This window comes from Ranitomeya variabilis, chromosome 1 (genome assembly GCF_051348905.1).
Source record: "Ranitomeya variabilis isolate aRanVar5 chromosome 1, aRanVar5.hap1, whole genome shotgun sequence".
NCBI lineage: Eukaryota > Metazoa > Chordata > Amphibia > Anura > Dendrobatidae > Ranitomeya > Ranitomeya variabilis.
This window is the reverse complement of record NC_135232.1, coordinates 1,048,022,468-1,048,044,487: the sequence shown is the minus strand read 5'-3', so window position 1 is coordinate 1,048,044,487 and position 22,020 is coordinate 1,048,022,468. Positions and strand designations below refer to the sequence as shown.

The 22,020-nt window shown below is 41.5% G+C and overlaps 1 protein-coding gene across 1 annotated transcript in view; it reads right to left on the bottom strand.

The window, feature by feature from the left end:
* Positions 1-499: 499 nt before the first annotated feature.
* CHIC2 (cysteine rich hydrophobic domain 2) overlaps positions 500-22,020 on the bottom strand; it is a 48,191-nt gene continuing 26,670 nt past the window's right edge. Inside the window, exons 4-6 of the mRNA XM_077279759.1 lie at positions 4,788-4,844; positions 4,562-4,621; positions 500-3,068 (exon numbers count right to left, since the gene is read on the bottom strand). Of these exons, the coding sequence (XP_077135874.1) occupies positions 3,018-3,068; positions 4,562-4,621; positions 4,788-4,844 (168 nt within the window). The 3' untranslated portion in view covers positions 500-3,017. The remainder of the gene's footprint in view (positions 3,069-4,561; positions 4,622-4,787; positions 4,845-22,020) is intronic.

Sequence of the window (22,020 nt, the reverse complement as noted above, 5' to 3'; positions counted from 1 at the left end):
CATCAAAAGGATATTTCCTCTTAAATACTGAAGGAAACTCTTTTCGGGTTTCTTCTACTCTGACCTAATGAGCTTGGATTTTCTCATTAAACAGGAAATGTCTGACGCTTCCTTTGTTCCAGGCACCAAAACATGAAATTCTGGACAATTTTGGGACTTTAGGGTCAACAATCCCCATTGTGGATCTGACAACCTTAATCTATCCATTTTTTCTATAGGAAAGCACTGACGCCCCCCTGTACCACCATCTGATGACGAAGTAGACAAAAAGGTTTCCAAAGACATATTCCCCCTTATGACCTGCCGGATTGATCTGAATGTGGGGATAATCTCTGCTGTAGATAAGCCCTGAAAGGCAGTGGCCGCACCTTATATAGGCAAAATCTGCTGACAGGTTCCATTTAATGGTTTAAAAAAATAAAAAAAATTAATATGTTAGTCACCAGGAAATAAATACAAACCAGACAATTGCTTATTCTTTATCTTTTTTTTTCATTTTAATAGTGTACAAATGGCAAAACATAACTAAAGTAAAGCATCTTACAGCAACATACAGATATCAGAGTTTGTAGAACTGATTTTCCTTGAACAACATAGGCGGTGCATTCCGTTGCCAGCAGTGGTTATGCACTCAAAGAAAGGGACAGAATATTACAATATTTAATGGGCTGTCCAAGATGTTTTTATGAAAGGCCACAAAGCAGGAAATGCATTTACTTAATAAACTAACTTATATTCACCTCTCAGCAGTGAAACTACCACCACAACTATGGTGGTCCCACCAGTCTTTGCCAACAGCCCTTGAGTATTATTATTCTAACCACGCACCTGTCACAGAGACAATCACAGCAGAGGTCAGGGGCATGGCCGGAAAGTCGTTACCGCTGGACAGGTCACAATAACCAGTGGGGTCACACTCTGACAGGGGGGGATTTACCAGGTGAGTCAAGCTTATTTTAGTATTCAAATGTATTCTGGGCTTCCAAAAAAAAAAAAAAAATCTTGGACAACAGCTTTAACAACTAGAACAAAAAGTATTATAAAGGCATGAAAAGGTTAGGAAACTTGACAGCATCATACCACCCATGTTCTGTTAGTGCTGGCTATACTTCTGTTATAAGTGATAATATTAACAAAACTTTAAGGAAAAAAAACAAAAATAAAGTCAAGAGATGTCATGAAGATTTATCCAAGAGGGGGAGGGAGTGATCCTGACATCTATAATTAATAAATGTACCACATACCAATGTGTCTGTGAATGACGAGTTCTCATGGTGATATTCATTGTGGAATCCAAAATACATTTTTCTTTCTCATAGTGGTAATAAAAGTGTCATTATTTGCCGTATTAAATAGAGCATTGGTAATAACCATTTAGTTCTCTTTTTACATAAAGGATCTCAAGTTAAAATGCTGTACATCATATACCACAGATCTATACCGTAACTAATTTTAGAATATAAAAATGTTAAGACAACATCCAAGTAAAGAAAGAGAGGTATACTGTGTCTGAGAAGACTCCATTCTCATGTGTACAGAGTTCATAATGTGACAGATTCACTCGGAGCTTCCAAAGTAAACCAAAAGGATACATGTAAGCAATTAAATAGAATTTGCATGTGAGACACAGCCAACTAATGGGCGACGCAGGACGATGACGTGAAGTGATTAAAGGGAGTCTGTGAGCAGAAAATGATTGTCCAAACCAAGCACAGGCACTCGCTGTACCCTGGCGTGGCTGACTAGTATGGTGCACCTTCCTGCCTACTTGTTTTCAATCATCCTCCTCTGGCTCCTGTCTACAGCTGTCCATCAAGGAAGAGGAAGATGGAGATACATGGGAAACAAGTCAAAAGATGCAGAGTGTCGCTCATGGTTTGAACAGTCAATTTCTGCTAACAGGCTACATTTAAGGAAACTTGGTACAGTCAATCATAACAGCAAATGGAAAAAAGTTTCTGAAACCAAAATTAAAATGGCATGTCCAAGATTTTAATTAAAAAAAAAAAAAAAAGTACAGATAAAAAGAGTTGTGATAAAGTAACAAAAATGCTTATGCTACCTTAAAAATCAACAAAAACGCACTCCTTTGGTCCTGGCAGTCTTTGTTAAGCATCTTGCAGTGATGAAATTCCAATTATCCGCACATGACTGCTGCAGCCAATCACTGGCCTGATTAGTCACATGACAGCCATGGTACCACTACTGCTGAAGCCAGGGACTGTTTGCAGTAGTTACATGCCATAGGAGGTCATGACTGCAGGACAGGTAAAGGCTGACATTGGTGGATTTACCACGCCATTAAAGGTTGTGTTACTTCATCACATCTACTGATATCCAGATATATTTTAGTTAAAAAAAAAACCCTGGACAACTGCTTTAAGACAAGAATATGGCAAGTGTGGTCCTGAGCTCCAGCAATATGCATCATGCACATTTTCCTCATCGTAGATCAGTCACAAACGCATCAGCTACAACTTTTTTCCAGGGCATCCTCATCAGAGCCAGCTGACAGGATCATCATGATAAGCAGACAAGGATTCCTAATGGTGCAGTGAAATCTTGGTTCTCCAAAGTGTGACATGGAAAGTGGTGGGTTGGGGGTGGGGAGGAGAAAAAATAAATAATTACCCACATTAGCACTGTGAAACCTACATTTAAAACAAAACAAAAAAATACAAAAACTATAAATATCTACAGGGAATGAAGTCTATATAGAAGGTGAGAAGATGGTCACTGAGGTTTTTTTCCTTATTGGTGAAGCTGTAAAGCACTTAAATGATAAACTGGGTTAAGTAGTGTTTTTGATGGTGGACAAATAAAAACAAACTTACATTCCTTGAAATAAGGAACAAACCAACAAGATTCAGAAGAACCTTTGCTATGTCACCACTGGGAAAATACCAAGCAAGGCACCATCGGAAATACAGGTTAAGTCGAACAAGTCCTTGTGGAGAGAGAAAAAGCACTAAAAAAGGAAAAGAAAAACAAAAATCGGCAAAAAAAAAAAAAGACTGCTAATCTGGTCGAAAAATTGGTGTCTTTGGTAAAAATTCTATCAAGATGACCTGTGAATAGAAAAAAAGAAAAAAGTCATCACCTTTCTACTTCATCTATCATATCAGCAGTACAAAAAAGTGACATTTATTGACCACTTAAAAGCTATAGAACATGGAACTTCATGGAAAACAATAAAGGCAAGGAAAGAGGTCAAAACAAGCAAACAAAAAGTAAACTCTTAAGTCCTGAGTCCATTAGTTGTCGCTCCACAGCGGGTGTCAGAGTAATAAACAACAACACTGTGAGCTATGAAAAGAGGCATACAAACATATGGTTAAGAGGTCACTAAATCTGTTAACGCAAGCACCAGCTAATTATTAACCGATGATCTAAGTAATACAGTTCATCACGTTTGGATCACAAAACAAAAAGGACAATTCCTTTGATAGCACCTTTACAATGAAAGTATGCCTTACTGCTAATCATGGCCTTTTTAGAACTAATTAATGGCCTAGTGTCAAGGGGTCCATTGTAGATTTCCCCTTATGAATATTGATTCACTTTAGGAGGGTAATTAATTACATGGAATGTAAGGGTTAATCCAGTGCAACAGAATAAAATGGAGTTCAATGCAAACAAGAGAAACGTTCAGTAGGTGAGAGAGAAACTTTACTTTTTTCAGGATCAAATTTATGTTTTAGCCTCATTTCTACCCCCACACCAGCAAAAAAAAAAAAAAACTGAGCATTTTGGTTAGTCATAATATAATCTACATATAAATCAGAATGAATTCTAATATATGGTATACACCAGAAGAAACTTCTATTTTTATATAATAACTAAACGGATTTTAGTTATAGCTTATACTATTTTAATGGAAGAGGATCATTTAAAATATATAAAATTATATGAGATATAATACAGCCATACAATTCCAGGTTTGGTTTAAGCAAGATTAGTAGAATATAATTACCCATAAAGATTAGGTTTGCTTCAAATTTATTTTACCGTCATCAAAACAACCAACAATGGCACCAATTATTAAAACAATCATTTATCCCGGAATAAACCAGATACCCGGCCAGCTCATAAAGACAAAAGACAGCAAAATACTTTGGTTTCACAAAAAACAACCATTAAAAAGGAGAAGAAAGTCTTTATGTCTCTGATGAATTATCCTACGAGAGTGAACTTGAATATGGCTATTTAGTATAATGCTATTCAAGCCTCAGACTTGCTGTGCACCCAAAGATGTGCTTATCTTTCTTACAGAATCGAAAATTTCACACCCCATCAATGCACGCCCGAGCGGCTTTATTTTAGCAATTAATTTATTATTTTTCTTAACAGCGCAGTGAACACTTGTCTCCGTGGCCTTCATAACTTTATAAATCAGCCCTACGCTTGACTCTGGGCAATTGTGAACCGTAGAAAATCCTTCCGCTCGGCTGATTAAGCTCTTGACACCTTTACTGATTAATAATCAACAAAAAGAATGAGATCAGAGGCAAAATAAATGATCATTTAATAGAGAGACTCACAAAACAGCCCTTTAACTTACATATTCCATCATGTTATTGGTTTCACATTTCCTTTTGCTCAGTCTCCAGTGCAAGCACAGCTGGAAGAGAGGGATAGTAAAAGAAGAAAAATGAGCTCCGCTGGACTGCGGCACACACATTAGACCATTTATCCACCTTTCATATTTTTTGCCTAACAAAAGCATCTGTTTCCATACTGTGCAATTCAGACTTGGACACTGCGAAGTTGCTCCCTGTGGTACTCACCTTGTGGTATAACCTATTGTTTTCCCATTCCAATAACTTCTCAATCGATCTTCGTGTCTGGAAGACAAATGAGGGACAATTTTACCCTTCAGTAGTTTAAGTGAGATAAAGCAAATAAAAAAATACATGCACTTTGCAGCTGTTTATTGCATGAGACTATTCATGCTATGGGACAGTGGCTGGGTTTGGGGTGGTCTATGATTTCCTGAAAGGGACCCTGTTAAATAGTAACTCGCACCATAATAGATATATAGTTACAAGGGCAGCAAAGGATCCACTCAAAACAACTTTATGCATCTTAACAGGCCATAAACTTACCCCTATTGGTTCACAATGACATTTTCGGTAACAGTATATAACATAACTGCATCATTGAAATCACTTAACACTTGCTATGTGAACAGTTATACGGCTTGGAATATTCAATGCAATCTTCTTATATATTTTTTATGGATTTTTTTTGTCTACATAGGGAAGCATAGGCTAGTACAGGATAACAGAGGCTTTTAGCTCATGGCTTCGTTTTTAGTTCATATATCGTTTATGAGTTATTGACCATATTGATGGTTTCTCCCAGGGCTGTGGAGTCAGTATGCCAAACCTCCAACTCAGACTCCTCAATTTCCCAGACTCCTGACTCCACAACCCGGCCTCACTACTGAGCATGTACAAAAAGTGCAGCACAGATTCATCTCCACTAAAAGCCAAGATACTTAGGAACAGAACAGACATTTATAGGACATTTCATAACTTTCCCAAATTCTTATGAAAACATTTACAAGACATCCTGCATTGTACTGCTGTACCCAATGTATTATATATTTTAGGAGTCTGTCCATTTTATACTGACTCCACCAAAATGGACACTGACTCCACAGCCCTAGTTTCTCCTCTTAATGCATAACAGGGACTCAGCGCAGCCTACATTTCCCGTGATGCCTCTAGATCTGCAGAGGGGAAAGACTCTCACATAGGACTACAAGCAAAGCAAGTTCAATCTGAAAGCATAAGTAATTGATCTTAAAACTGCACTGTACACTGTAGAGTCTTCATAAAATGTAAAGTGTTTTCAGCATTTCTCCCTGCTCCTGCTTGTGATGGGGTTTTCACTAAACTCTCTTGGAAAAAAAAAAAGGCAAGTTAAAGACATCCCACTATTGACGTGTTCAGATGACAGTAATCTGTACATTACAGGGAAATTAAGGATTGAGCTTGTCCAATTTCAGGCTTTTGGTCCTTTTGTTCTCTTAGGGATAAGCTGCTGCCAAACACGTCTGGTGGCGTCTCTCCCAGATATCATAAGAGTGCTCCTGTGTATGAGCAAACTGGCGGGATGGCTGTCGCCAATAATCAGCAGAAGCATTGCTTGCCCGACATTTGGATCCTTCAAAAGAAGCCTGAAAACCCACCTCTTCAAAGAAGCTTACAACCTGTAATGACCACACGGCCACCTCAACACCATCAGAGCTCCTGCAACCCCCGACCTACTGTCTCCTTCCCCATAATCCCGTAGAATGTAAGCCCGCAAGGGCAGGGTCCTCTTCCCGCTGTACCAGTCTGTCATTGTTAGTTTTGTTTACTGTAAGTGATATTTGTATTTTGATGTAACCCCTTCTCATGTGCAGCACCATGGAATTAATGGTGCTATATAAATAATCTATTGTGTATGGTGGGCTATAGAATGCACTGCGGATGCTGCACACATCATTTCTTCATATAGTTAGTCAGTGAGAGACAGGGGAGTTTTATAACACCTTGTATAAACTCATCTAATACATCACTGCTTTCTTAAATAAGAAATTCTTTTGTATGAAAGACATGCAAAGAAACCGGTGGAGCTGCCGCAAAGGGCTGTCATGAGCTATTCATTAGGGCATATCATCACAGATCAATTCTGGCAGTAATGAGCAGTGGAATGAGTACTGCTTAACAGTGATCCGGCATATTAATATAACAAATATATTCACAATTGATGATCTTCGTAGTGTACATCTGTATTAGTAATGGCTGGTGGGGTTCCTCTTGAGATTCACAGTGTGATATACCTAGGTGGCATAGTAGTGTATCACATGAAGCCAGAGACTGACCTGTCTAGGAGAGCATGTACTAACTACACACGACCAAGCTGTCCATAATAAATACATTTAAAAAAAAAAAAAAAGTTCAAAAGGTATGGTTTAGCTAAGAATTAACAAAACTAACTAGACATCTAGAATATTACTAATGAAGCACCAAAAATTACTCAAAAGCTACTTTACAGTTCAGACATAATTGCTACAACATGAATAGGTAGGTATATACAGACTTTCAGTAAGATGGTACAGATAATGTGGCTACAGGCTGGCACAGGTGTACAAGTACAGAAGCCATTTAATCTGGATGAGGATAATGTTCTATTTGTGTAATGGTAACCTGGCTATAACATTATTTTTATTGTACTATTCCATCGCCTGACCCTATCCTGGAAGTCCAAGATGAAGCCGAGAAGTCTTTATATACACAATATAAAGTTATGATAAAACTAATCCTATGGTATGACGTTTCAGAACATTTAAAAAACAACACAGGTCCATAGAAAGTCTTTTAAAATCAGGTAAATATAACCTCAGCTAAACACCATCACAGGAAAATTTAAGTCTGGGCAGTAACAAAAACTTGGCCAAAATGCAGAAGCATTGTGTGGACAATTAAGCACACATTGCTGCTTCCATAGTAATTAAGAGGGTGCTGATAAAATGCCCTTAAGTAATTGTCCATCACCAAGTGTGACAGCAGCTATAAAAGCAGAGGTTTAAGCAGTTTGTTGGTTTGAAGCATTTGGGTATACACTAACACAATGCTTATAGGCAAGCAATCAGCAATGATCCTATGGAAGAAATTGATGCTGCATATCAGAAAGGCGTTAAGGCCATTCCCTAAAAATCTGGGAGTTCATTTCATAGTGAAATTAATAAATGGAAAACATTCAAAACAGTTAATCTTTCCAAGATTTGAAGCCCCAGTTAGTTCTCCCAAGTTCAGACTGTGCAGTGCTCAGAGAAATTACAAAAAAAAACAAAAAAAAACACAATACATTCCCAACTCTAAAGGACTCAGAATATTAACTGCTCAATTTTGCAACAGTACAATTAGAAAAACAACTGAACAAAGTTGCCAAAAGATTTTTTTTTCTAAAAAAAATAAATAAAATAAAAAATAAGACAGCCCATCTAAAGTTGGAAGAGTTGCATCTGAACAAACCACAAGCCTTTTGGAACAGTGTACTTTGGGCAGACGAGAAAAAAAAAAGTTAAGATGTTTGTCCACAACGTCCTGCACAACATTTGGAGAAGCCAAAAAGCATAACACAATACACCTGAAGGGTTGGCGATTTGGGCTTCTTTTGCAGCCAGAGGACCAGGTCACCATGCAGTCATTGAATTGCCCATGAGCTCCATCAATCTTCAGTCCAAATGCTAAAACCTGTCCATTACTGGGTCACGTAATCCTGAATAAAGGGACACTGCTTACAAGTCAGATAATTGGTAGCCACAGACTGACGATTTCATCAAGCACGACCCATTACTAAAAAATGCTGACAAGTGTCCCTAATGGCCCCTAAACAACCCTACAACCTTCTGGAGGACCAACACCGCTACATCCTTTACCAAGCAGTTACAGATTGGACCCACAAACCAGAAGTCCAGACTAGGCTTGAAAGTTGGGTCCCTTAGGGTGGCCATGAGTGATACTTTCACTTTTCTTACATAAAAAGAACAGTTACAAACTGATTATAGGATTTGCATGTAAACATTTTGGGGTGCAGTGATACCACATTTGTATTTATCTTTCGTTTTAATAGGAGAAAAAGGGGTCATTTGAACTTTTGTTTTTCTCTACACTTTTCATTAGATTTGTTAGTCGCGTTAGGGTACTTGAACCTACCTTGCAAACTACCTGGCTACAGGCAGGGTTTCAAGGTAGCTCCATATTGACAGACATAAAAGGTCTTAAACAGACGATTACAGGCGCGCCGATAGGCGCGTCATTCTATGCACCTCTTTGCCAGCGTGATGTTAATGCTGCTGCCGGAGTTTGACAGCAGCATTTAACAGGTGAACAGTCACAGGCAGAGCTCCACTCCATCAGAGACGGTTACGGGCAGGTCCTAGCAAAAGTAAAGTTAAGCAGTTCCCCCATACACATTAGATGAAGGTGGACAGAACCTGTCAACTAATCTGATTGGTATGAAAGCCTCCTGATTTTCCCTCAACAGATGATGCTGACAAGAGAATGATTGGGCAGTCAGAATTTCAGCAGCCAATATTTTCATTTTCAAGGGAGATTACCAGTTGCTTGTGGTTTCAGGCAGCAGTTTTCTCTGTTGAAAACACATGAATGTTCGACCAAGCACTACTGTGTATGGGGAAGTTGGTAGAAATGGCCGTCTGCCAAGTGAGCGTTTGGCCAACAGCCACCTCTGTATGGAGCCAGCTTTACACAGATGATAAATTGTCTGCTGGTTCTTTCACACCAAAGATCTGTCAATCAAGATGGAATACTGATCAGAAAGATTAAGACACTTTGGCCCAGCTTGATTTTTAATGTTTCTACAATTTGGAGTAATTTGCAACATTTTAGTGGCTTTAGAATTTGCACCTTATGCTCTATACGTTTTGCTCCTCTTTTTAAAATTGTCCTTAGTCTTTTTTCCCCTAGACAACCTTTAAATCCAGATGTTTCATACAGATTCATGAAAGGCGAATTTTACCAAAATTTCTCAAAAAAAATTTTTCTGGGTGCAACTCATCCCAGTTCTTTCTTGGAGTAAGGATTTTTAATGTTTAAAAGTCACAAAACTGCTTAAAAACACACAAAAAAAAGGAAAAACAGCTCATTATTTTGCACAATATTCATAAAGTGCGCCATTTTGAAAGCTTTGATGCAGAACAAAAAAGTCAGCAAATACAAGACAAAAGGCAATTTCAAGAAATTGCAAATGATGGATTGGGCTCTTAATGTGGGCTCGCAAAAAGTAATAATTAGTGACCTGAATAATGACATTCACTTGCATGTTCAGGCAACAAAGAAATAAATAACCTCACCAACTACGGTATTTTAACCAGATTAGTCTGCAGTGGGTCATACAAATAGCGGGTAATTTCCAAATAAAGGTTGGATGAAATAGTTATATTGTTTAAGCCAACGGTTATTTTGGCATTTTCAGAAACACCATAAAGTTTACACTTATTCTACACACAGAGGCAAAGCTTCAGAACTTTTTCAGTCTTCTATGCTGTCATTTTCTTTATAACCATTAATCCATACAGCGCAGTTTTCAGATAAAGAAGGATTTCATAAACCAAGTCCGCTTTCTTTCCATTCTTGCATGTAGCATAGCCCACAATGGCTTGTTTAGATGCGGGAGCATCACAGCAGACTAGACCAGAGAGGATAAATCATGATGCCAGGTGTTGAAAGCCAGCAAAAGCTGCAGGTGCAAAGTGACAGCTCAGCCGTGGGTGCAGCTGCAGGGTGGGATGAGAAAGGGTGACCCCGTACTGCACCACACTGATGGCAGCAACAAACAAGTCCAACGTAAAGCTGCATCATTGCCTCGAACCCTGGAGGGGTTTCCTCACATTACCAAACCAGCAAGTTACTTTTCATATTTCTCTGCCCGACATTAATATGCAATCAAGTCCACTAAATAATTACAGTTCGCCTGCAATAAAAACATAATCAGGACGATTAGCAATTAGAGCTCAATTGAACTGAATAGCTAACGAATAGCTAACGGGACTCCTGGGCTCTTGAGAGATAGTTTGTTGGAGTGGGAACCTAAGAGTTTACTTTGGACATGAGTGTCACTTTTTAAATTTATTACATTCATTATGTGAGCATTTCTAGAAAGTGAAACCGTGCCCCGAGCTGACAAAGATCAGCAGACCCTGCTTGTTTTTTTGTAAAGATCGCCTTTTAGAGGCTGTTCCCCTTTTAAATGAAAATGGGGCTGCAGCTATGGTCACACTTTGTGTTAATTTAGTTGCCAGTCAGCTTCAAATCAAAAGAAAATAAGGCTGCGGAGTGTAATTAACATTCAGTTCAGTCGTTTTGTCCCTTGTCTAGCCCCAAGCTTTGTTCAAATTGCCATCTGAATGCTGAAGGCTGGAGGGAAATCGATTTGATTCTAATCGCACCATGAAAAGAACATGATCTAACTGCTTTCAGCCCTCCGTAAATCTGTACTGGGTCTTTAGCACAATGTAACTTCCAATTTAGAAAGCACTGAATGTCTCGTCAATGACTTTGTGAAGGGGTAAGACGAGGAGAAAAAAAAAAAAGTTGGGGTGGGGGTTAGAGGGGTGGACAAAAAAAAAAAAAAAAAAAAAAAGGAGATAAAAAAACGAACAAGGAGCAGACATAAAAATTCCAATAGTTGTTTAAGCATTACAGTTCATTTGCATCACAGCAAACCTGAAAAGGGCTGACCCCTTAAACCGCCTCTCAAGTCTATGAAGTTGTAGGGTTGACAAGCTTATATTGACAGAAGCTCATTGACTCTGAAAGGCTACTCTATCAATGGTGCAAGACGCCAATAGGTTCTAGGCTGAGCAGGAATCTGCCCGCCCTCCTGCTGCTGAATCAATGGCACAGGATTAATACATTAAAATTCTTAATGTCACTTTAACACTACTGTCTTATAATGGATTCGGGGTGCACCTTTCATTTTTAATTTTTGCACTTAGTTTTAAGGATCCCATGTGACAACAAAGCAATGCCTTGGGATCACCTAAAAACACTCAATGCCTTTCTTTCACTTCTTGATGGATTTCAAAGATGGGGATCCTAATGGTACCATTATAAATGTCTACGGTCATTGTGAAAATCCTGCATTTGCCATTATTTCTATACTATCCAATGAATCATAGACCAATGCCTTTCTGTACACTAGTTTATCAGAAACATTACTACAGACCCACTAGTGCTCCCCGATACGGAAAAGACAGCTTCAGCAAGGCAGAAGTGAAGACCAAGAATTCTTTACTGGAAACAATACAAGGAAACATGACTTCATAATTCCAGGCCGTGAGCTGGAGATCAGACCGCAGAGCACATCATTACGCATTTTCATTTTTCTCAGTGACAGGTGAAAGTAAAACGCTCCTGCACGTGCAGTCTAATTAATCTCTGCACTTGACATGTCACTGGTTCCCAGCACAAGGCAGGTGACAGCGCACAAAAACATAAAAGGGCACTTCGTTGGAGAGTAATATTTTTAGCTCACAAAAATGGCACATTTATAGACACAAAGACAATGGAGGAAAGTCCGGCATGAAGAATAGTGTAGCCAGAGACGCTTCTGCAAGAACAAGATTAACCAAAAAAAAAAAAAGTTAAAATAAGTCTAAACTCAAAACATAAAAAGGAAAGAGCAAGTCATAAGAACAAACCATAACAGAAGGTGAAAGGCTAAATATTTTGTCTAATCTAAATACATTTAAGCCATCACAAATTCTGCATACGAGGGCATTATGACTTTAAGGGTCCCTTTCCACTTGCGAGAAAAAACGATCCGTAATCTGGACCGAAAAAACGGATGTAACGTATGCGATTGTCATGGGAGTGTCATGCGAGTGCAATGCGATTTTTAATCGCATCATCCGTTTTTTGTAATCGCATCATCCGTATGACTGTCCGATTTGTACGCACCGGTGTCCTTTGAAAAGCCGGCAAATCAGTGCTGTGTGCAGTAAAATCACACTGACTGGTTAGAATAGAATATATATATATATATATATATATATATATATATATATATATATATATATATATATATATATATATATATATATATATATATATATATATATAATCAGTGAGACACCTATATATTTATATTTAATGCAGCGCTAGATAGCATAAAAGCCGCTAATTCAATTGCCGGCTTTTGCTCTCTCCTTCCCAAACCCGACAGGATATGAGACATGGTTTACATACAGTAAACCATCTCATATCCCTTCTTTTATTACATATTCCTCTTCACTAATGTAAGAAGTGTCTGTGTGTCAAATTTGGGCGCTCTAGCTATGAAATTAAAGGGTTAAATCGCGGAAAAAAAATGGCGTGGGCTCCCGTGCAATTTTCTCCGCCAGAGCGGTAAAGCCAGTGACTGAGGGCAGATATTAATAGCCTAGAAAGGGTCCATGGTTATTGGCCCCCCTGGCTACAAACATCTGCCCCCAGCCACCCCAGAAAAGGCACATCTGGAAGATGCGCCTATTCTGGCACTTGGCCACTCTCTTCCCACTCCCGTGTAGCGGTGGGATATAGGGTAATGAAGGGTTAATGTCACCTTGCTATTGTCAGGTGACATTAAGCCACATTAATAATGGAGAGGCGTCAATTATGACACCTATCCATTATTAATCCAATTGTATGAAATGGTTAAAAAAAAAAAACACAATATTGCAAAGTATTTTAATTAAACAAACACACAGGTTGTTGTAATATTTTATTGCTCTCAATCCACCTGAAGACCCTCGTTTTGCAACAAATTAAAAATAATAAACCAACAATATACATACCTTCCGTAGATCTGTGACGTCCCACGATGTAAATCCATCTGAAGGGGTTAAAATATTTTACAGGCTCCTGCCTGTAAAATATTTTAACCCCTTCAGATGGATTTACATCGTGAAACGTCACAGATCTACGGAAGGTATGTATATTGTTGGTTTATTATTTTTAATTTGTTACAGAACGATGGTCTTCAGGTGGATTGAGAGAGCAATAAAATATTACAACAACCTGTGTGTTTATTTAATTAAAATACTTTGCAATATTGTGTGTGTTTTTTTTAACCATTTCATACAATTGGATTAATAATGGATAGGTGTCATAATTGACGCCTCTCCATTATTAATCTTGGCTTAATGTCACCTGACAATAGCAAGGTGACATTAACCCTTCATTACCCCATATCCCACCGCTACACGGGAGTGGGAAGAGAGTGGCCAAGTGCCAGAATAGGCGCATCTTCCAGATGTGCCTTTTCTGGGGTGGCTGGGGGCAGATGTTTGTAGCCAGGGGGGGCCAATAACCATGGACCCTCTCTAGGCTATTAATATCTGCCCTCAGTCACTGGCTTTACCACTCTGGCGGAGAAAATTGCGCGGGAGCCCACGCCAATTTTTTCCGCGATTTAACCCTTTAATTTCATAGCTAGAGCGCCCAAATTTGAATTAGCGGCTTTTATGCTATCTAGCGCTGCATTAAATATAAATATATAGGTGTCTCACTGACATATATATATATGTATATATACCTATTCTATGTGTATATATCTACTCTATTCTAACCTGTCAGTGTGATTTTACTGTACACCGCGCTGAATTGCCGGCTTTTCAAAGGACACCGGTGCGTAAAAATCGGACAGAACTCGCATAGTGCGAGTGCTGTGCGATTTTTTTTCTCGCACCCATTGACTTGCATTGGCGAGTCTCGTCCGAGAATCGCAGCAATACGCAGCATGCTGCGATTTTTTTCTCAGCCGATCCAGATTTTTCTCAGTCCGATTTCGGCTGAGAAAAAAAATCGCAAATGAAAAGACACCTATTGAATAACATTGGTCCGAGTGCAATCCGATTTTTTATCGGATTGCACTCGTCCGTTTTCCTTGCAAGTGGAAAGGGGCCCTAAATGTAAACCACTGAGGTGCCAAAACAGCAGACACCCCCCTCCCCAAGTGACCTCATTTCGGAAATTAGACCACTCAAGGAATTAATCCAGGGGTGTATTGAACATTTTTAACCTACAGGTGATTCACAAAACTTCATAACATTTAGATGTGAAAACAAAAAATGGCATCAAGATTGCCTCAGGCTTCACCACCAAATCGCAACGTGTACACAAGTCCTAATAGGAGAAAGTGTACCATAAACTTTATTGCCAAACCTGGCAGTAAACCAAGAACTGTCAAGAGTAGTGTTGAGCATTCCGATACCGCAAGTATCGGGTATCGGCCGATATTTGCTGTATCGGAATTCCGATACCGAGATCCGATACTTTTGTGGTATCGGGTATCGGTATCGAAACAACATTAATGTGTAAAATAAAGAATTAAAATAAAAAATATTGCTATACTCACCTCTCTGACGCAGCCTGGACCTCACCGAGGGAACCGGCAGCGTTCTTTGCTTAAAATGCGCGCTTTTCCTTCCTTCCGTGACGTCACGGCTTCTGATTGGTCGCGTGCCGCCCATGTGACCGCGACGCGACCATTCACAAGCCAGAACGTAATTTTAAAATCCTGAAGGACCTGAAATTACGTCACGGCTTGCTGTGATTGGTCGCGTCGCGGCCACATGGGCGGCACGCGACCAATCACAAGCCGGGACTTCACGTAAGGAAGTAAACGCGCAAATTTTAAGCAAACAACGCTGCCGGTTCCCTCGGTGAGGTCCAGGCTGCGTCGGAGAGGTGAGTATAGCAATATTTTTTATTTTAATTCTTTCTTTTACACATTAATATGGTTCCCAGGGCCTGAAGGAGCGTTTCCTCTCCTTCAGACCCTGGGAACCATCAGGGATACCGTCCGATACTTGAGTCCCATTGACTTGTATTGGTATCGGGTATCGGTATCGGATTGGATCCGATACTTTGCCGGTATTGGCCGATACTTTCCGATACCGATACTTTCAAGTATCGGACGGTATCGCTCAACACTAGTCAAGAGATGAGCTGTGGTTGACCATTTAGGTGGCACAGACACTGCTTCCGTTAACCCATTAATAGCAAAATATATCTCAGTAGGCTGTATAAGTACAAGGAGAGAAGCAAATAAGCAAATGCTGTAGCTGGATAAAATGTTCTCTGCACCGCCCTTCCTTGTGTTATCATCAACTCCAGGTTTCCTCTGTGCATAAGAGGGTAACCCTTTCCTTCCGTCTTGCATCCAGATTTTTTTTCCTGTGTTGTGTGTCCTATGCTGAAGGGGTGTTAAGAGTTAAATGGGTTTTCGCACAAACATTACATTGTAATCAATAGATATTGGAATAATAGATAAGTCCCACAATGGGATGTGGTTTAAATAAAATGTTCCTGTGCTGAGATAATCTTATAAATGTGCCCCTGCTGTGTACTGTGTAATGGCCATGTCTGACTGTACAGAACATGGTCTGATCATACCACAGCTCCTGGGCAGGAGGACGCAAAAGAGTATACAGATATTACAGCAGGGGATGGCAGCTGCTGCTTTTTGTGAGTTAAAACATTTCCCTGCCTGTTTAGAAGCAGTATTTTAACTTAGAGAACAACAATGTCTTACCCCACAGAAAGAATCAGTTGCAATTCCATGCAGTCCTGTCTGTATATTCTCTTTTGTTTCCATTCAACCAAGAGCCCCGACATAAATGGCAGGTACAAATAAATTGCAAGCGAGATTAAATTCCTTAATTGTAAAGGACATTATTGCCCTGATGCTGGGTCAGCAAAGAACTAATCTTATTAACACCTTCACGACATGTGCCATACTAGTACAGCACATGTCGTCTCCCCTCCTTTGATGTGGGCTCCGGCGGTAAGCCCACATCAAAGTCGCGACATGTCAGCTGTTTTGCACAGCTGACATGTGAGCGCAATAGCGGCAGGTGGAATCGTGATCCACCTGCCGCAATTAACTAGTTAAATGCCGCTGTCAAACGCTGACAGCGGCATTTAACTACCGCTTCCGACCATCAGGCCGGAAATGCACGCATCGCCGACCCCATGTCATGTGATCGGGGGTCAGCGATGGGTCGGCATGACAACCTGAGGTCTCCATGAGACCTCTATGGTTGTTGATGCTGGCTTGCTGTGAGCGCCACCCTGTGGTCGGCGCTCATAGCAATGCTGTAATTCAGCTACATAGGAGCGATATAATGATCGCTGCTACGTAGTAGAGCCGATCAGGTTATGCCAGCTTCTAGCCTCCATGGAAAATATTGAAGCATGGCAAAAGATAAAAAAATAAAAATAAATAAATAAATAAAAGTTTTAAATCACCCCCCTTTTGCCCCATTCAAAATGAAGTAAAAAAAAATTATATATATATATATCTCAAACATACACATATTTGGTATTGCCGAGTTCAGAATCGCCAGATCTATCAATTAAAAAAAAGCATTAACCTGATCGCTAAACGACGTGGCAAGAAAAGAATTCTAAATGCCAGAATTACATTTTTTGGTTGCTGCGACATTGCATTAAGATGCAATAACGGGCGATCAAAAGAACGTATCACTTTTGTGCAGATCTCATTAACCCCTTAACGACCGCCGATACGCCTTTTAACGGCGGCCGCTAAGGGTACTTAAACCACAGCGCCGTTAATTAACGGCGCTGTGGAAAAAGTGAATAGCGCCCCCCAGAGTCGGATTTTCTCTGGGGTCTCGGTTGCCGAGGGTAGCCGAGACCCCAGAGAACATGATTCGGGGGGTTTTTACCGACCCCCGAGTTGCGATCGCCGGTAATTAACCGTTTACCGGCGGTCGCAACAAAAAAAAAAAAAAACGCGATTTGCCGTTTAATTTCTCTGTCCTCCGATGTGATCGCACATCGGAGGACAGAGAAATGTGGTCCCCGATGGCCCCCAATAGCCCCCCAATACTTACCTACCTCCCCCGGTGCTCCTCGTGTCTCCCCATGGGCGCCGCCATCTTTTTTCCGGGAAAAAATGGCGGGCGCACGCGCAGTGCGCCCGCCGCCCGGCACCCGGATGTTCTTTGGGGTCTCGGCTGCCGGGGGTAGCCGAGACCCCAAAGAACATGATCGGGGTCGATTTGCACCGACCCCTGCTTTGCGATCGCCGGTAATTAACAGTTTACCGGCGACCGCAAAAAAAAAAAAAAAAAAAAGCGATCAGTTATTTCTCTGTCCTCTGATGTGATCGCACATCAGAGGACAGAGAAATAGGGGGATTCGGGGACCCTAACATACTCACCCGGTGTCCCTGGGTCCTCTTCTGTCTTCTCCTGCCAGCCGGCTTTTTCATCATGGCGGGCGCATGCGCAGTGCGCCCGCCATCTGCTGCCATCTGCCGGCCGGCAGGAGAAGACAAGTTGGGGCTAAAATTAGGGTTAGGGTTAGAGTTAGGGTTAGGGTTAGAGTTAGGGTTAGGGTTGGGGCTAAATTTAGGGTTAGGGTTAGGGCTAGGGTTAGGGTTAGGCTACTTTCACACTAGCGTTTTTTGGCTTCCGTCGCAATGCGTCGTTGGAGAAAAAACGCATCCTGCAAAAGTGCTTGCAGGATGCGTTTTTTCTCCATTGGCTTGCATTAGCGACGCATTGCGACGGATTGCCACATGTCGCATCCGTCGTGCGACGGATGCGTCGTGCTTCGGCGGACCGTCGACACAAAAAAAACTACATGTAACTTTTTTGTGCGACGTGTCCCACATATTTCAGTGCCACGTGCCACGTATTTAAGTGACACGTGCCACGTATCAAAGTGCCACGTGCCACATATTTCAGTGCCACGTATCAAAGTGCCACGTGCCACGTATCAAAGTGCCACGTGCCACGTATCAAAGTGCCACGTGCCACGTATCAAAGTGCCACGTGCCACATATTTCAGTGCCACGTATCAAAGTGCCACGTGCCACGTATCAAAGTGCCACGTGCCACGTATCAAAGTGCCACATATTTCAGTGCCACGTGCCACGTATCAAAGTGCCACGTGCCACGTATCAAAGTGCCACGTGCCACGTATCAAAGTGCCACGTGCCACGTATCAAAGTGCCACGTGCCACGTATCAGAGTGCCACGTGCCACGTATCAAAGTGCCACGTGCCACATATTTCAGTGCCACGTATCAAAGTGCCACGTGCCACGTATCAAAGTGCCACGTGCCACATCTTTCAGTGCCACGTGCCACGTATTTAAGAGACACGTGCCACGTATCAAAGTGCCACGTGCCACATATTTCAGTGCCACGTGCCACGTATTTAAGTGACACGTGCCACGTATCAAAGTGCCACGTATCACGTATTTCAGTGCCACGTATTTAAGTGACACGTATCACGTATAAGTGCCACGTGTCACGTATTTAATTGCCACATATTTAAGTGCCACGTATCAAGATTTTCCATGGAGAACAGACACATCCAGAGATATGTCTGCTCTCCACGGCTGCAGCAACACACTGACAGGAGCCATAGTTCCTGTCGGTGTGTCACTGCGCATGCGCGAGCGAGTTTACCGGCGGTCATTGACCCCGGCACTCTCGCTTAACGGCAGTGCTGCGTGGGAAAGTTCAACGCAGCTGTACTGCTGTTAACCGAGACGCCGGAGTCATTGAACTCCGGAACAGTACGCGATACACTGCTAGGAGCTTCGCTCCTGGCAGTGTATCGCCGGAGAGCAGCCGATCGGCGTGGGACACTCGTTTTATGGATTCTGCGGACAGGGAGTATGAATTTGGTTTATTATTTTTGGATTTTTTCCTGGAGGATCGAGGGCTTCGCCTACAAGTGTGCTGTTGGTGAGTATATACTCTGTGTTATATGTTGTATGTACTGTGTGTCATGTATGTGTATTGTGTGTAGGTGTTTTGTGTAACTTTACAATTGTGCTAAGTCGCCGGACACAGGGACAACTCTCCCATCCTAATACCGGATGGGAGTAGTAGTCCCATACGGCGACTTAGCACAATGGTGGCACTAGCGTCGCATGGGGACACACACACGCACACACACGCACACACACGCACACACACACACACAGAAGGACTCCATGCTGCTTCACTGGGGGGCGGGGGCTTCCCTCTTCCTGTCCGACGTCACGTCCGGTCCTGGGTGTCAACCCCTCCGTACAAAGACGCCGACACCCAGGACAAAGGCGCTGTGTGTGGAATGGTACTCCCTCCCTTCTGAGCTCTGCCGTGCGCCCAAACAGTGGTTTACCCCCACATATGGGGCATCAGCGTACTCGGGATAAATTGGACAACAACTTTTGGGGTCCAATTTCTCCTGTTACCCTTGTGAAAATAAAAACTTGGGGGCTAAAAATCTTTTTTGTTGGAAAAAAATATATTTTTTTATTTTCACTACTCTGCATTATAAATTTCTGTGAAGCACTTGGGCATTCAAAGTTCTCACCACATATCTAGATAAGTTCCTTGGGGGGTCTATTTTCCAAAATGGGGTCACTTGTTGGGGGTTTCTACTGTTTAGGTACATTAGGGGTCTGCAAAGGCAACATAACGCCCGCAGACAATTCTATCAAAGTCTGCATTCCAAAATGGCACTCCTTCCCTTCCGAGCTCTGCCATGCGCCCAAACAGTGGTTTACCCCCACATATGGGGTACCAGCATACTCAGGACAAATTGGACAACAACTTTTGGGGTCCAATTTCTCTTGTTACCCTTGTGAAAATAAAAATTTGGGGGCTAAAAAAATCTTTTTTGTGGGAAAAAAAATATTTTTTATTTTCACTACTCTGCATTATAAACTTCTGTGAAGCACTTGGGCATTCAAAGTTCTCACCACATATCTAGATAAGTTCCTTGGGGGGTCTATTTTCCAAAATGGGGTCACTTGTTGGGGGTTTCTACTGTTTAGGTACATTAGGGGTCTGCAAAGGCAACATAACGCCCGCAGACAATTCTATCAAAGTCTGCATTCCAAAATGGCACTCCTTCCCTTCCGAGCTCTGCCATGCGCCCAAACAGTGGTTTACCCCCACATATGGGGTACCAGCATACTCAGGACAAATTGGACAACAACTTTTGGGGTCCAATTTCTCTTGTTACCCTTGTGAAAATAAAAACTTGGGGGCTAAAAAATCTTTATTGTTAAAAAATATATATTTTTTATTTTCACGACTCTGCATTATAAACTTCTGTGATGCACTTGGGCATTCAAAGTTCTCACTACACATCTAGATAAGTTCCATGGGGGGTCTAGTTTCCAAAATGGGGTCACTTTTGGGGGGTTTCTGCTGTTTACGCACATCAGGGGCTCTCCAAACGCGACATGGCGTCCGATCTCAATTCCAGTCAATTTTGCATTGAAAAGTCAAATGGCGCTCCTTTGCTTCCGAGCTCAGCCATGCGCCCAAACAGTGGTTTACCCCCACATATGGGGTGTCGGCGTACTCAAGACAAATTGTACAACAGCTTCTGGGGTCCATTTTCTCCTGTTACCCTTGGTAAAATAAAAATTTGGAGGCAAAAAGATCATTTTTGTAGAAAAAATGCGATTTTTTTATTTTCACGGCTCTACGTTATAAACTTCTGTGAAGCACCTGGGGGTTTAAAGTGCTCACCACACATCTAGATAAGTTCCTTAAGGGGTCTAGTTTCCAAAATGGTGTCATATGTGGGGGGTCTCTACTGTTTAGGCACATCAGCGGCTCTCCAAACGTGACATGGCGTCCGATCTCAATTCCAGCCAATTCTACATTGAAAAAGTAAAACGACACTCCTTCTCTTCCAAGCTCTGCGGTGCGCCCAAACAGTGGTTTACCCCCATATATGGGGTATCGACGTACTCAGGAGAAATTGCACAACAACTTTTGTGGTCTAATTTCTCCTGTTACCCTTGTGAAAATAAAAATTTGGGGGCAAAAAGATCATTTTTGTAGAAAAAATGAGATTTTTTATTTTCACGGCTCTACGTTATAAACTTCTGTGAAGCACTTGGGGGTTCAAAGTGCTCACCACACATCTAGATAAGTTCCTTGGGGGGTCTAGTTTCCAAAATGGTATCACTTGTGGGGGGTTTCCACTGTTTAGGCACATCAGGGACTCTCCAAACGCGACATGGCATCCGATCTCAATTCCAGCCAATTCTGCATTGAAAAAGTCAAACGGTGCTCCTTCACTTCCAAGCTCTGCGGTGCGCCCAAACAGTGGTTTACCTCCACATATGGGGTATCGACGTACTCAGGAGAAATTGCACAACAACTTTTGTGGTCTAATTTCTCCTGTTACCCTTGTGAAAATAAAAATTTGGGGGCAAAAAGATCATTTTTGTAGAAAAAATGAGATTTTTTATTTTCACGGCTCTACGTTATAAACTTCTGTGAAGCACTTGGGGGTTCAAAGTGCTCACCACACATCTAGATAAGTTCCTTGGGGGGTCTAGTTTCCAAAATGGTATCACTTGTGGGGGGTTTCCACTGTTTAGGCACATCAGGGACTCTCCAAACGCGACATGGCATCCGATCTCAATTCCAGCCAATTCTGCATTGAAAAAGTCAAACGGTGCTCCTT